This window comes from Mustela lutreola, chromosome 10, assembly GCF_030435805.1.
Source record: "Mustela lutreola isolate mMusLut2 chromosome 10, mMusLut2.pri, whole genome shotgun sequence".
Taxonomy (NCBI): Eukaryota; Metazoa; Chordata; class Mammalia; order Carnivora; family Mustelidae; genus Mustela; species Mustela lutreola.
The window spans coordinates 82,199,519-82,216,074 of record NC_081299.1 but is presented as its reverse complement, the minus strand read 5'-3'; the positions used below and the strand labels follow the sequence as shown (position 1 = coordinate 82,216,074).

Below are 16,556 nucleotides of genomic sequence, written 5' to 3'. Positions count from 1 at the left end.
TGCATTGTATGCGTTGAAGAGCTAATAGAGTAAAATCTTAAAAATTCTCATTATAAGGAAAAAATTTTTTTAACTATGTGTGGTGATACATTTATCACCACATATAGTTAACTAAACCTACTCAGGTAACTGTTTTATAACATACACATATATCAAATCATTATGCTGTACATGTGAAACAGCATTATATGTCGATTATTTCTCAACTTAAAAGAGACCTCTAAAAGCAAAAACTTATTGCCAAAAGTATCACCTAATCTTCCTTCATCTTGAATGTATTTTTTAAACAAGAAAGTCAATGAGTTCAGGATCTAAAGTGGACTAAAAAACAAGTCCGGCATGAAGCAAAAAAATAAAGATAAAAACAGAGACTAATGAATTATGGAAACAAAAAAAAAATAGAAAAGTTGGTTCTTTGTACAGACTAGTGAAATGTCTCTGACAAGAGAAATAAACAGAATATAAATATTTAATATCAGCAATACAAAATGCTATACAATTCTGAGAAATCTGAAACCCAGTAAAACCTAATTTTCTAGGAAAACACTGAATAAACCACTAACTTTGAAAGAAATTCAACTATTTGTCAAAGTATCCCTCTTTCCTCACCCTTTACATATAAGCTGCTTAAAATCCTTGTAATACACAGGGGAAATGATGGAAGTACGTATGGTGCTAATTAACTTGGGTAAAATCACTGTTGCTTTAATTTATTTTCCTTTTTGCCTAAAGCATTAAGCATAACCTCTATAATTAGAGAAAATGTTATATGGAAGAAAGAGTAAAATTTTTCAAAGAGATGTTATAGGTCTCTCCCTTTGAGTTCAAGTATTGCCATCTTATTGTATTGGTAATGTAAATACTCCCCCCATTATCTTATAAACTTAGTGCAATACACTAGAAACCCAAAGTCTTCACGGAACTCAGCCAAATGATCTTAAAATACACATGATAAAGAAAATGTTCTTCAAAACAATTCTGAAGAACAAAGTTGTGAAATTCACCCCACAAGATTCCAAGATGCTTCAGTAAATTAAGACACAATGGTACAAATAAACAATGAAACAGAATAGATAGTCCAGAAACAGTTCCATGCATGTATGGAAACCTGAGAGCTGACACTGGAGATCACTGGGGAAAAAACATGAACTATTCAATTAAGTGGATACTAAATCTGTTACCCATAAGGGGGGAAAAAATCATTTAAACCTTGATAATACACTATACAAAAATTAAATTCCAGGTAGACTGAGGCCTTAAATGTGAAAACCAAAAATTTCAAAAAACTTTCAAAATAAAGTCACCGTATGTAAGAACCCGAGTTAAAGAAAAATTTCTTAAAACTAAAACATAAATGTGATGTTAAAATTTCCAAATTCTATTCATCAATTAAAAAAAACAAAAAAACAGGGGCGCCTGGGTGGCTCAGTGGGTTAAAGCCTCTGCCTTCGGCTCAGGTTATGATCCCAGGGTCCTGGGATCGAGCCCCGCATCGGGCTCTCTGCTCGGCAGGGAGCCTGCTTCCTCCTTCTCTCTCTCTGCCTGCCTCTCAGCCTACTTGTGATCTCTGCCTGTCAAATAAATAAATAAAATCTTTAAAAAAAAAAAAAAAACAAAAAACAAGCCATAGACATGAGTTAATTACAGTATATGTAAGCAACCTGGCTTTAGTATCTACAATATATAAAAACTCCCAGGAAAAAGACTAAAAATTACATTAAAAAGAAAATGAACTGACTGTATAAACAGGTATTTAACAGAGTAACAACATTAGTGGCCTATAAACTAAGAAAATGTATCATTCATACTCAGGGAATTCAAGCTTAAACAAGACACCATTAACATGTTCCTTAGACGGACAATTAAAAAGTCCAACAATATCAATTATCAGAAAAGATGTGCAGAAACAATTTCTCATACACTGCTAGTAGAGTATCAATTAGTACAACCACTGAGAAATGCAACATGTAACTAAATTGAAAATAGACACACACTATAATCCAGTGATTCCACCTCCAGAAAAACTTGAATAGTAACAATTATTGATAATATGCACAAGAATACTCACAATTTGTAACAGGAAAAATTTAGAAACAACCTCAGTATTTATCAATAGGGTAATGGTACACTCATAATCACATACCAAATGGCAATGAAAGCGAATGAATTAGAGCCACATATAAGATTAGGTTAAAAAGTAAAAATAATACAAACGGAAAGGACAAGTTACAGAATACACACAGTATGTGGCCCAGACATAAGCTAAACATGCAAAACAAAACCATATATTGCTTAATATACAAAAAGATAAACAACACACACAGGGAAAGTATACACAGGAAAGGTAAACACCAAATTCAAGATAATGGTTACCTAAGGTAAAAATAGAGGGAAAGTATATGGAGGATGCAATGAACTGAACGTTAATGATGCCTAAAATTCACATGCTGAAGTTATAACTCCCAATGTCATGGTATCTGGAAAATGGAGACTTTGGGAGATAATCAGGGTTCAATGAGACCCAACTCTATGCCCTCCAAAATTCTACATTTTCAAAGGAATCCTCCACAGAACCTTTAAAACAATTAAAATGAATTCACTTTGCATCCTATTATTTTCCCTTTATTCCCCCAACTTCTTTTGGATGACTTTAATTTTAGTCACCCCCATCCTCCAATTATCTTAGAAGTTATATGCCCTTATCCCTATTTTTACTATGCTGACCCTTACAATTTTAAAATGTAAACTTAACTGATTCACTTTGGACTTGAAATTTCCATCCTCCTTGGGCGCCTGGGTGGCTTAGTGGGTTAAGCCGCTGCCTTCTGCTCAGGTCATGATCTCAGGGTCCTGGGATCGAGGCCCGCATCAGGCTCTCTGCTCAGCAGGGAGCCCGCTTCCCTTCCTCTCTCTCTCTGCCTGCCTCTCTGCCTGTGATCTCTGTCTGTTGGATAAATAAATAAAATCTTAAAAAAAAAAAAAAGAAAAAGAAAAAAAAAAAAAGAAATTTCCATCCTCCAGACTGGTAATGTCCAAAAGAAATGTAAGATGAGCAACACTTAAGATCTTACAAATGTTGTAATAGTCATATTTTAGAAAGTAAAAAGGATACAAATGATATTTAATTCAAAATATTGTAAATATGTAATAGGTATAAAAATTACATTCTTTTTTTATCATACTGTTTTGGAAATTTATGTGCATTTTACAACTGGAGATTAGTTTAGACTAGTCACACATCAAGTGCTCAATAATCATATATGACTAGTTGCTACTATAATGGACAACACAGCTCAAAACAATACTACAATGTCAGAACTTAAACATCAGCTACTCGATACTCCCTTTTGTGTTATTACGGTATAATATTTTTAGTCCTATTTTTTAAAATCCAAATCAATCACTGCCATTACTTTCTTATACTGCAATTAAATTTACCCACAGTCCTACCAATTTCTTGGTTAACCTTACTTCTCCCACCTCAAAACCTCCTTTCTGGAGTCATCGACCTACTTTCTAAAGTACAACCTCTAGAAATTCTTCAGTGGGTCTGCTGATCAATTTCCCCAATTGCTTTTCTTGACAGAGAGGAGGTGCTTGATGTGTTTCTGACAATGTCACTATTTTTTCTTTTTTTTTTCTTTAAAGATTTTATTTATTTGTTTGACAGAGAGAGATCACAAGCAGGCAGAGAGGAAGGCAGAGAGAGAGGAGGAAGCCGACTTCCTGCTGAGCAGAGAGCCCGATGTGGGGCTCGATCCCAGGACCCTGGGATCATGACCTAAACCGAAGGCAGAGGCTTTAACTCACTGAGCCACCCAGGCACTCCTATTTTGTTTTTCTAAGTGATAATTAAGCTGATTATAGAATAGGTAGTTATTTTTATTCAACACCTTGAAGATACTATTTCACTATCTTCTGCACCCCTATGTTGAAGCAGCATTTTGTATCTTTCCAGTTTTTATTCTTTCTTAAGAAATCTGATTTTTCTATGGCTGCTTTAAAGAGCTCTGGGTCTGATGGTCTGCTCTTTAACTATGATGGGTCTTAAGTTTTCTTATGCTTCCTAAACCTAAAAATGCATAAAGCTCATCAATTCTGGAAAATTATGACTCTTCTATTTTAAACTTTCATATTCTGCTTCTCTTTGCAATCTTTACTTTCTCTTTCTGGTACTCTAATTAGATACTTGTTAGAATTCCTCTTTCTTTCCTCTGTATCTTTTAACCCCTCAACTATTTTCATCTTTTTGTTGCTCTTTGTTAAATCAAGTAACTTTTATCTTTCAGTTAACCAATTCTCTCTTTAGTGTTATCTGAGTGTTATCTCTTTAACACAGACTCCAGGTTCTCTTAAAAATTTAAAATGTACACTCGAGAGGGCACCTGGCTGGCTCAGTGAAAGGGGCATGTGACTCTTCATTATGGAATCATGTGTTTCAATCCCACACTAGGCACAGATATTATTTAAAAAAAATTAATAATTATAATAAACTATTTTTTAAATGATGTACACTTGAAATTAATACTATATGTTAACTACACTTCAATTTAAAAAATTTAAACTTTAGACAAAAAATTCTGTCTAATAGCTATGTAAAAAATTTGTATTATTTGGCATCCAGAGGTGGTGCACCTTCCAAATAAGGTATATAAAGAACTATAGTAACAATCATGATCATCATTTGAGCACTTATGTGCCCTTCTGTGCTAAATTTTATGTGTTATCTCATCTTCAAAATTAACTTTGAGGTAGGTCCTATTAAATTAAAACCACTTAAAAATTTGTTAAACTAAAGCTTAGAGATTACCTTCAATGTTATAGAGGCCAAAACCTAGCTTACTAGCAAATTCTAGATCACATGTTCTTAACTTGACAAAACCTCCATTGAAAAAACATTCTTGTCCACCATCAATAACTTCAATTTACATTAAATATTGTGATTCTATTATACAAATTATAAGTGAACTTTAAGATACACTTCTTTTACATATTCTTTAAGAGAACTGATGAACAGATGTTTACCGCGCACAGATTACGCTGACCACAAACAAGGAGAAAGAAGTTATTACAAGAAATATTACTGGGAATAACACTATACATACACACACACGCACACACACATCATGCAACACATGTCTTCTAATGAAAAAAACATACCACAGCTTATAAAATATTACCAAAAAACAAGCAAAAAGAGAATATGATAGTCTCTAGATCCAATACCCATGATACATGAGCATTTTAAATTACAACATCAGAACACAATCAGTAGTTGCAGACTGGGGCAACTCTGTGGGACCAACAAGTTTTCTTCAAAAATAAAATGCAATGTAAAACAAAAGAAAACCAAAAAACCCACAGGGGTGAAAGGAGAACTTGCAGATTAAAAGAAATAAAACAGGCATATCGATATACTGAATGTGTTCATCTTACTTGATCCTGATCTTCCCCTCCCACTAAAAAAAAAAAAAAAAAAAAACTGCAAAAACACTGACTTTCATGAGTCAAGTAAAATTTTAACATAGAATTGGCACTTGATAACATCAAGGAATTAACAATATTGTGATTATATTTTTTTAAAAAAGGAAACAGGAGAGAAAGAGAGAGTCCTTTCCTTTTAGAGACACACCAAAACATTTACAAATAAAGTAATACAGGGGTGCCTGGGTGGCTCAGTCATTTAAGAATCTGACTCTTGATTTCAGTTCAGGTTATGATCTCAGGGTCATGAAATCAAGTCCCATGTCAGGCTCCATGCTTAAGATTCTTTCTCTCCCCTTCCTTATCCTATGCCCCTCCCCACCTGCTGAAGTACTCTCTCTCTTTAAAAAATGAAAATACAGTAATTGCAACTTGTCTCAAAATACTACGGGACGAGAAGAGTAGAGTGGATATCACAAATTTTACCAATGGTTTATTGATGATTATTGGGACTAAGTGACAGGTTAAATATTGGTTCATGATAACTATTGCCTTTTTCTATGTTCAAAATTCACAATATATGAAATGAATCATTCTTCAAAAACACTCATCTGTCCTAAGTTTCTGTGACACCTTATTACTTCTAAAGTAAAAATATTACTTAGCCAAGTTAACCCCTACTACAGTACATCTAAAACTAAGAAAGCTATTACAATTTAGCAATACAAATCGACCAAATAAGAGATCAAAATATTAACATTTACAAAGACTCATTATTCTAATTCATAGCATTCCATGTAATACCAAAACCAATCTTCAGAGTTCATTCTCCAAATTCCAAAAACAGCATAATAGTGAGCTACTTTTATGAATGGGAACTTAAAGGTATACAGAGTAGTGCTTACCAGATGAAGTACAAATTTCATAACCTGCACTTGAGGCTTTCTACAACATACTGCCATCTTCTTTTTCTCTCATATCCATACAACAAACCCTTATACGAACGAACCTATTGCTACAGAAGCTATTCTGTGTTTGTGAATTTGCGCCAGTCCATCAACACAACTTTGGCCATGTCATTCCCTCAACATATACAACTTACCTCCTATCCCAAATTATTTACAATGCATATATCACAATTCACTACTTTTGTGAACTCTACTCAGATCCTACCAAACCAAACCAATCTCTCCTATCATGGCCATATGGCACATGCTTAAATGTTAGGTACTCATCTCTTCAACTACACAAGGTCCTAAAAGACATAGCTCTTTCATATTTACAGCTAAAAGGAAGAAAGTTGTAAAATAAAATTGGTGTCTATCTTTTTATTGATAAGTGGCTTACAAGATTATAAGAGTACTGAAGCCAGAGACCTTTAGGAGTCATTAATTATTTACTGAGTATGTACTACTTAACAGGTACTATTGATGATAGAGGAGCAATAAAACAACTTATTGTTGAATACCTCTACCCTCAATTAGCACATATTCCCTCAGCCTTTGAGTTACAAATTAAATTAACAATGTTGTCATTTAGTAGACACACTAAAAAAGTCTGCAACTGGAAATTCTAATGTAAATACCTAAGCATGAATATCTATAAAGCATTTTAAGAAACATCAGAATCTAAAATCCTGAATAAAAGTTTTCAGTAACATACCTATTATAAACAATCACTTATGTTCAATTGTTAACAAGTAACAGTTGGCATTACTTCATTGCAACTATCTAAACAGCCAATGTTGATAAATTCAAGAGCTATACCAAAACTTATACAGTTAAGTTCAGCACTTTACAACAGTGCTTTCAAAATACTAGTGAAATCCAACTTGGAAAATGCTAACAACCTATTTTAACCACTAAATTCTTTATTAATTGTCCAGTCTTAAAGGCTTCCTTTAGTTCATTTAGTAAGAGAACTGTAACAAATTTCACTATTTAAAATTTCCACCCAAAAAGTTAACATTTTACCATACTGAGTATCATCTGGAATTACTATGCAATCACTTCAGGAATTTTTGTTTTCCAAGTAACAGTCCAATTACTTTGCAAAGATTTCACAGTGGCAAATGGTTAAGGGTATAGAAATGAAACCCTGAAATTACAAATTACAAGAAATGTAAAAAACCATTTTAAAGAAATGCAGATCTCTTATTAAAAATTTATAAACTTCCTTTTATACTCTCACTAGGCTAACCAAAAAAGGAGTCTCAAATCAACTGAGTAACTACAGCAAATTTATAAAGATAATGAAAAATGAAACTTCAACATATCCTAAAGCTAAAAAATTTGAATATTCTGTATGTAGTGTAAATCAGTTAACATTAACTGAAGACCTAGTTGTGAAAAATACTTTTTCTACATAATCAGATTTAATCTTCAAAGCTATTATAATCCTTTTTAAAAGATGGAAGAAGCTAAAAATGTTCAAGATTAAATAAACTACAAAAAAAAGAAGAAATTATACTACTTAATAATACAAATAAATCTATATGCCCAAAACTACCTGAGGAAACCCAAAGGAAAAAATATCCAATTAGCAATAATAGTGCCTTGGATAAACCTCATTGGATAGGATACCGTCACTGCACAAAGCTAGGGAAAAAAATTCAAATAAAAGAAGAAAATGTACCTACAATGAATATGGTATCAGTCAATTTTTACACAGAAATCTAATAAAGATGAACATTAAGATAGGTCAGGTATATAGAGGCAGTTCACAGGACAAGACATATAAGGTCAAATCTCATCCATTTCAAAAACGTAAATTATAAAAAGCACTCTTTTAGCCTAAAATTAACTAACAGTCTAAATTTTTCTAAAACCCAGAACTGCAAAAGGGTGTGGAGAAACAGATACTCCCATACAGAAATCACGTCAACGTTATCAATAAACTTAATCTAATTGATATTTATAGAACACTACCCAACAGCAGAATACACACCCCTATTAAATACATGTAAAATGTAAGTTACATATTTGGGTGATAAAACAAGTCTCAACAAACTTACAAACGATTCAAGTCTTACAATATGTTCTCTAGCTACAATGAAATTAGAGTAACAGAAACATCTATGGAAAACTCCAAATATCTGGCAATTAAATAAATAACATACTTCTGAATAATACATGGGTCAAAAGTATATCAGAATGTATTTGAGCTGAATAAAAAGTATGCATGTCAAAATTTGAGAGATGCCATGAAAGCTGTACTTAAAAGGGAAATACAAAGCAGTAAGCCTCTATATTAGAAGAGGTATCATATTAATGATACCAGCATCAACATAACTAAGTTGGAAAAGAACTAAATGGAAAGCAGAAGAAAACTAAAACAGCAGATCAATAAAATAGGAAACAGAAAACGCAGTGAAACCAAAAGATGATTTTTGGAGAATATTAACAAATTAATCTCTAGCTAAAATGACAAGGAAAAAAAAGACAAATTATCAGTATAAGGAATGAGAGAAGTGACATCACTACAGATTCTACAGACATCAAGAGTATAAAAGGGTAGTATCATAAATGACTATGCAAATAAATTCAGTAACTTGGATGAAATGGACTAATTCTACAGAAGGTACAAATTTATCAAAGCTCACTTAAGAAGAAAAAGATAACCCAAATAGTCCTATATCTAATTAAATAAAGGTATCATTTAAAACTTCCACAAAGAAAACAAACATCAGGCCCACACAATTTCACTGGTGAATTGCCCCCAAACATTTTTTTTTAAAGATTTTATTTATTTATTTGACAGACAGAGATCACAAGTAGGCAGAGAAGCAGGCAGAGAGAGAGGAGGAAGCAGGCTCCCTGCTGAGCAGAGAGCCCGATGAAGGGCTCGATCCCAGAATCCTGGGATCATGACCTGAGCCGAAAACAGAGGCTTTAACCCACTGAGCCACCCAGGTGCCCCCCCCAAACATTTAAGAAATAATATCATATAGGGGTTCGCCCTGACATAGGGAACATAGTAAAGATGCTTGCTCTCATCACTTCTACTCAGCACTGCACAAGATGCCACAGGCAGGAAAAAACGGCATCCAGACAGGAAATGAAAAAGGTAAGTATGTGTGAAAATCTGATATCTACAAAAAAAATGTCGGTATCTACAAGTGAGTTTAGCAAGAGTAAAGAATACAAGAACATGCAAAAATATTTGTATTTCTTTACACTAGTAACAACTGGAAACTGAAAATTTTAAATCATCACCATTTACAATAGCACCAAAAAACATGAAATAGGGATAAATCTGACAAAAATGTACAGAAACTATACACTAAAAACACTTCTGGAGGAAATTAAAAGAAGATCTAGGTAAAGAGAAAGAGGAGTTGTGTTCATGAGTTTGAAAACTCAAGACTGTTAGGATGTCAGTTTACCTCAAACTGCTTTACACATTCAAGTTAACTCCAATAAAATCCCAGCAAGCGTTTTTGTAGAAATTGACTCATATACAAAAGGACATGGGAAGAGCCAAAACAACTCTGAGAAAGAACAAAGAGGACCATGACTGCTAGATTTCAAGACAATTTAATATAAAATCATAGTAATTAAGACATCAGGTTTTAGGCATCTGGAAGGACAAAAATGGGTCAAAAGAAAAGGATACAGTACAGAAATAGAATGATGCATAAAAAGATAGTTGATTTTTGACAAAGGTGCAAAGCCAATTCAATGAACAAAGGACAGCCTTTTCAACAAATGGTGCTGGAAAAAGTTTAAGTCCATACCCCGAAACAAAAAATGCTGACTTATTTTTGCACATATTAAAAAAAATTAAATGGGGCACCTGGGTGGCTCAGTGGGTTAAGCCTCTGCCTTACACTTAGGTCATGATCTCAGGGTCCTGGGATCAAGACCCACATGGGGCTCTCTGCTCAGCTCCCCCCCCCCCACCCCGCTGCCTATCACTTTGTCTACTTGTGATCTCTGTCAAATAAAGAAATAAAATCTACAAAAAAAAAAAAAAATTAACTCAAAGAAACTTAAATGCAAAACCAAAAACTGTAAAACTTCAATCACAAATCAAAGGAGAACATCTTGTGACCTTGGGTTAGGCAAAGATGGCTTAGATATGACAACAAAAGCACGAGACCTACAAGATAAAATTGGCAAACTTCAGTTCATTAGAATTGAAAACTGCTGTTCTTTAAAAGGCATTACTGAGAAAGCTAACACAAATAGTAGGAAATATTAACCATGTATCTGATTAAGGACTTATAACCAGAAGGAAGACCTCTTAAAAGTCAACAGTAATCCAATTCAAAAAGTGGGCAAGTGATACAGAGACACATCATCCAAGATGATATACAGGTGGCAAAAAGTACATGAAAAGGGGGGCCTGGCTGGCTCAGTGGGTTAAAGCTTCTGCCTTCAGCTCAGGTCATATTCCCAGGGTTCTGGGATGGAGCCCCACATCAGCCTCTCTGCTCAGCAGGGAGCCTGCTTCTTCCTCTCTCTCTTTGCCTGCCTCTCCATCTACTTGTGATCTCTGTCAAATAAATAAATAATTTTTTTTTAAAGTACATGAAAAGATAATCAATATCATAGATATTAGAGAAATGCAAATTAAAACCACAAGGAGATTACCACTCCACACCTACCAGAATGTCTCCAATCAAAAACAATCACAGGTATTGGAGAGAATATGGAAGGACTGGATATCTCACATCCTACTGGTGGCAATGTAAAATAGTACAACCACTTTGGAAAATGGTCTGCCGTTTCTTAAAACTTTAAAAAGTTAAAAGCATATGCCTACCATATGATCCAGGCATTCCAATCAAAGGTATTTCCCCAAGAGATATGAAAGTTCCCACAGACTTTTGTAAGTATATCCACGCCAGCATTATTTACAATATTCAAAAACTGGAAACAACTCAAATGTTCAAGAGTTGAATGGATAAACAAACTGCTGTATATCCATAAAATGTAGTATTACTAAGCAAGAAAAAGTAATGGACTATTGACAAACATAAGTAAATCTCAAAATAATTACACTGAGGGAAAAAAGACCAAAAAAGAAGGGGGGGAGGTACATTTTGATTCATTTAAAATTTTTAAAAATGCAAACTAACCTGTAGTGACAGAAAGTACATCAATGGTTGCTTGAGGAAAGGCAGGGCAAACAATACTAACACGGGTTCATTATCTTTGTTGTCTCCTAAGTGGTCTCCTAAGTGTATTCACATGTCAAAAAATTGTACACTTTAGATATGTGAAGTTTATTTTATATCAAATTTTATCTCAATAAAGCTATTTTTTTAAAAGCTCCGTTTTTTGTTGCTGTTGTTTTTAAATCTTTTTTTCTTAAAGATTTTATTTATTTATTTGACAGAGAGGGAGATCACAAGTAGGCAGAGAGGCAGACAGAGAGAGGAGGAAGCAGGCTCCCTGCTGAGCAGAGCCTGATGCGGGCCTCGATCCCAGGACCCTCAGACCATGACCCAAGCTGAAGGCAGAGGCTAACCCACTGAGCCACCCAGGTGCTCCAGTAAAGTTATTTTTTTAAAAAGGCAAGATGTGAGCCAGTACACATGGTATGAACTCATCTGTATAAACAAGCAAGGATACCACTGTTTGATAATATACAAACTATTAATACTTCAGGAAAAAAATGCACCAGAAAAAATTTAACATAATTAACTACACCTGAGAAATAGGACTAGAACTCAGGGAGAAATATTTACCACTATGAATTTTAACCATGTACATTAAAAAAATATATATATGAAAACTTAATTACTAATATACAGGCTTCACTCCCAAGCAAAAATTCTTAATCACTACCTCAGAAAAGTTCATAAAACAAAACTCCAGTTATTCAAAGTTTTATGTTCAACAATGGATTAAAAAAAAGGTTAGCAATTATTTTCATATCATTTTCCAATTTTCTTCTCCTCGAACCACTAACAAAGAAAACTGGTAAAACCAATAAACCATACCTGGACATCCAATTCTTTTTCTCATTTTTCTTACCTCTTGTCTGAGTTCCTTCTCTCCTCATCCACACTAATAGTGGGCAACTCAGACTTGTATCATTCATTCTTTTACAAAATTCCAGAGTATACCAATTTGGATGTTAAGTCTACATTCTGTATTTTGCACTTTTGGCCTATTCCAGATTTCAAATCCTTCAACTACATTAACTTAGAAAGTATCATTGCCAAATAAGAATACCTTCCCCCGAAAAAGCTCACTATTTCTCCCCCAATCTACGTAATATGAACTCAAAAAATAAGCCTAAATACTGAAGTATAGACAAATATCTAGTGCATTATAAGACAGAGAACAGAAAATAAGAAAAAACAAAATATCTCTTAAAGTATTCTAAAGAATACCACATTGTTGTGGATGAAATTTTAAGAATTCCAAAAAATATTATAGTCACCATCCTCTCAAGACTACTCACACTTGAAAGGGGGAAATGTCATTGCTTCAACAAGTATTTGTGTATAAGGCCTGTAAGAACGTATCAGGTTTGAAAAAATTTTAAAAAAGGGAACACAAGGACCATGCCCCAACAAGGTAGACAGGTTTGCCAACAAAAATCTTAACATATTAATCTGTTAAAATATGCAAGGATTCAAGGAAATAAAAGACCTAAACATTAGAACTAAGGTCTAAAGGAGTAGTTTCCCTGGCCAGAAAGTGAGGAAAGATTCCAAATTATCTGTACCATAAGGCCTATTTTCCTTTAATGGAAAGCCAAACCAGCTTTTAACTTCTGACTCTAATTTGAAGCTAATTGCCTAAACAAGTTTAAGTATCAAGATAACTGATTTCTAATGTAGTTCATTGTTGACATACATATTTTAGTATTCATAATGAAAAGTTTAAAAAAATCTTAGATTAACAAAATTACATGATTTAGGTCAAATCATATATCTACCCATTTAAAACCATAATTTTCCCTCAGAAAACTGGGATATCATTTATATATTCATAAAAAGCCATGTCTGATAGGGTTTTCAACCCTAAACAGCATTCATAACTACTTTTTTAAATGTTCTCACAGACTGCTTTTCTAGAAAAACTAAGTTTCTGTCTATTTAGATTATAAACTATATAACCCAACTTTTTTAAAATTCAACAAAGCACTTTACACTTTTGTTAACTGTAACTTCAAAAGCTAACTGAAAATTTCCATCAATGGTAACAACAGATTCAGCAATTCAGTTTTCATTAGTTTCAATTTTTTCCTACCTTCACGCCAACTGCAACCTCAGTGACAATTCTGTGAAGAAAAAAAATAGTTTCAACCTCATTATTTTTCTAATGATCACTGTTGGACTCTAAAACTTTTTAGGGTGGTTCATCATTCATAAATCATCCACTCATCATGCAAATGGAAAACAAGTCAGTGACACCTCCCTGTACTATTTTCAACTGTTTTCTAGAAATTACTTTCAAACTTGAGATGAAATTCACTAAACTTCCTGTATTTTTTAAACAACCCTTTAAATATCAAAAAGAACAAAACCCCAAACACTAGAATGCCATTTACTCAAGGCTTGTACACCTAAATTATTAATTTAAAACTTAAACCAACTCTTTATCTTGATAGAATCAGGAAACAATTCCACTGCTAAGTTCTGTCATCAATTTCCATGTTTATCTGGTGAAATAGTGAACTTCTCTAGATTTACATTTCATGTGGAAAACAATCTCTAGATAACCTCTAGGATAATGTAAGTTTTGTTACTGTTAACTTTGATATGGTCTATCCATAATATCTTTTAAAAACACTAAACTCCAAACAATCAAAATAAATTTTATTTGGCTCTTCGTATGTTGTCACTGATTCTAATAAATACGCTCTTTAAATGATACGGTTTTTACAACCCCCAGAAGGGCTGAATAGAGCTATATTTTCGCCCTCAAGGGTGCCTCTTTTCTAACAATTAGCTAAATCACTTTGAGTCTTTTCAGATGTAGAGCATTAAGTACCAGGGAGACCCGGGTCAGTATCATTTCCCAAAGCTCTTGCCTCACGTCCCTCAGCATTCTGTCTCCACTCGGGATATCAAAGATGCAGCACGGGTCTTGCTTTTTGTAGTTGTTTTTGTTTTTCCGGAAACTGGTCAAAGTGACCAAAAAATGGCCCTGTGTTGACTTCTCTGCTCTTGTTTCTGCCGTGGCTGTTGGCCTTTGCCCATGTGACTGATGTCGACCACAAACACTTGATTTTTTAAGATGATTTAATTTCTGGGCCCTTTTGCCAAGCCTTGAATGTTCTTAGGCCCCCACAAAAAGGCATTTTTTCTGTCTCCCGCCCCCACTACCAGACTCAAGTGAAAACAAAGGAGTATGACATCCCCCTTCCTCGCGCCGCCGCACGCCCCCCCCCTTCCCCAGCGGCTCCCACTTAGCTTTCCCCCGAGCTCCCGCCACCGGCATCTCCCCCTGCCAGGGCGGGCCGGGCGAGGCCGGGGAGGCTGGGGACGGCTGGGGTGCATACAGATGCCTCTCTCCTCTCCCCTAGCCACCCCCACACAGGCCTCTGTGGCACTACACTCGCTTCCACAGGCGCGGCTGCCCAGGGTTCGGGTCCCAGGCTACGGATCGAAATGGCTCCTAAGAGGGGGCAGGGACGGGCCAGGCGTTCTGGGGTTCCCGCCCCATCCCCCGCCGTCAAGCCGGTGCCTGCTCCCCCTCCGAGGTCGTCGCCCCCGCCATCGCCCCAATGCCTCTCCAGTCTACAAGCCCGCTTTCTTCTCATTTTCTCGACCAGAGCCCGCCGGGGGAAACGAAGGGAGGGGTGTGTGCGATGGGGCGGGGGTTGGGTAACAGCAGCCAAGCCCAGGGAGGGGCCGCCGGAGGGTTTCTGGACGACCCCGGACCCGGCCGAAGAACCGTACGACTCTCCTCGTACACACCTCCTCGCTGGCCCCATTACATACCCGTCCATTGCCGAACCGGACAAAGCTTCGCTCACAAGAACCGAGCCACGCAGCCAGCGAGACACACAAGCGGCGAGAAAATGGCGGCCAGGGCCTGACGGAAATTGCCGAAGGTGCCGGAGCGCACAGGGCAGCGCGCGGCAGCGGCGCTGGCGGAAAGACCCGAGCGCGCCGGCGCCCGGCTGCGGGAGGAGAGCGGCGGGGCGCGGGGACGAGGGGGAGTGGGCGCCGCCGCCGTCGCTTCCTCCGCGCCACCGCGCGCTGGGGGCCCTCCGCCCTTCGCCCTCCGCCCTCTGGGCCCGGGCCTGCTGATGTAGAGCGCGGCGGCTTCCTGCGTTTTGCACTGAGAAGTCCCTGATGTCTTTCCTGAGAGGCGTGGGTGGTGCACCTCTCAACCCTCCACACCCACTGCCCTGCACCTTGGGAGGGTGGTCCTTGAACCGCACCTTAGGACTACCACAGGCAGCCTCCACTTTTCTCTCCAAAGCAGGTCCCAGCTTGGCTACCCTCGACCTACCTGGGCCGAGGAAAAACTATTTGATAGTTTTTCCTTTTACGCCATCTTTTATTTGCAGACCCTCTCCATCCTCTAAAACAAAAACAGATAGAAAAAACAAAACACCTTTACCCCATTGAATGAGACCACTGTTTATTAGGAATCAGACCCAAACCTAGGCTTTTGCTTCCAGACCCTTCCACGCCAGCTGGAGAAAAATGTGATTCTCACCTCAACTGATGATTAGTGGACACCTGTAGGAAATAGTCACAATGCCCTAGATGGAAAAGAAGACCGCTTGAGCTGTGTGATAAAGAGTAGGGACGAAAAATGCTATCGTAAGTTAGGATCTATCATTTGGGGGCTTCAAAGGGAAAGTAGGGATGGGAGTGGTACCTCAGTCTTCACCACTGGTTAGAGATGAAAGGAACGTTAAAATGGGCTACACAAATTAACTCCCTTTTCCATGTATCTCAGTCCCCATTTTAATTCTAATACCATATTGGACCTTTTCTTTAACATGTTTTTCAGAGGTTCAACAAAGTTTGAACAAGCATCCATTTGGGGGAAATTTGCTCAGTGGGTGACTACTTTGCCAGCAATTTGCCCTCTTCTCCACCCATCACCCCCAACCACAACACAAACAGAGATGTACTTAGAATCCTGAGAAAAGAAAAATATTCCCTATATTTCTCCAGTTACTCTCAGTGTCCAGTCTGGTTTTCCTGT

General features: G+C 36.5%; 1 protein-coding gene across 4 annotated transcripts in view; it reads right to left on the bottom strand.

Moving 5' to 3' along the window:
* PTBP2 (polypyrimidine tract binding protein 2) overlaps positions 1-15,546 on the bottom strand; it is an 86,642-nt gene extending 71,096 nt beyond the window's left edge. For 3 of the 4 annotated variants that reach the window (XM_059135194.1, XM_059135195.1, XM_059135196.1), the window contains exons 1-2: positions 15,332-15,462; positions 13,635-13,665 (exon numbers count right to left, since the gene is read on the bottom strand). In XM_059135194.1, the coding sequence (XP_058991177.1) occupies positions 13,635-13,665; positions 15,332-15,339 (39 nt within the window). In that variant the 5' untranslated portion in view covers positions 15,340-15,462. Of the gene's footprint in view, positions 1-13,634; positions 13,666-15,331 lie in introns of all 4 variants that reach the window. The other variant, XM_059135197.1, reaches the window with a different exon arrangement.
* Between the last annotated feature and the right edge of the window lie 1,010 nt (positions 15,547-16,556).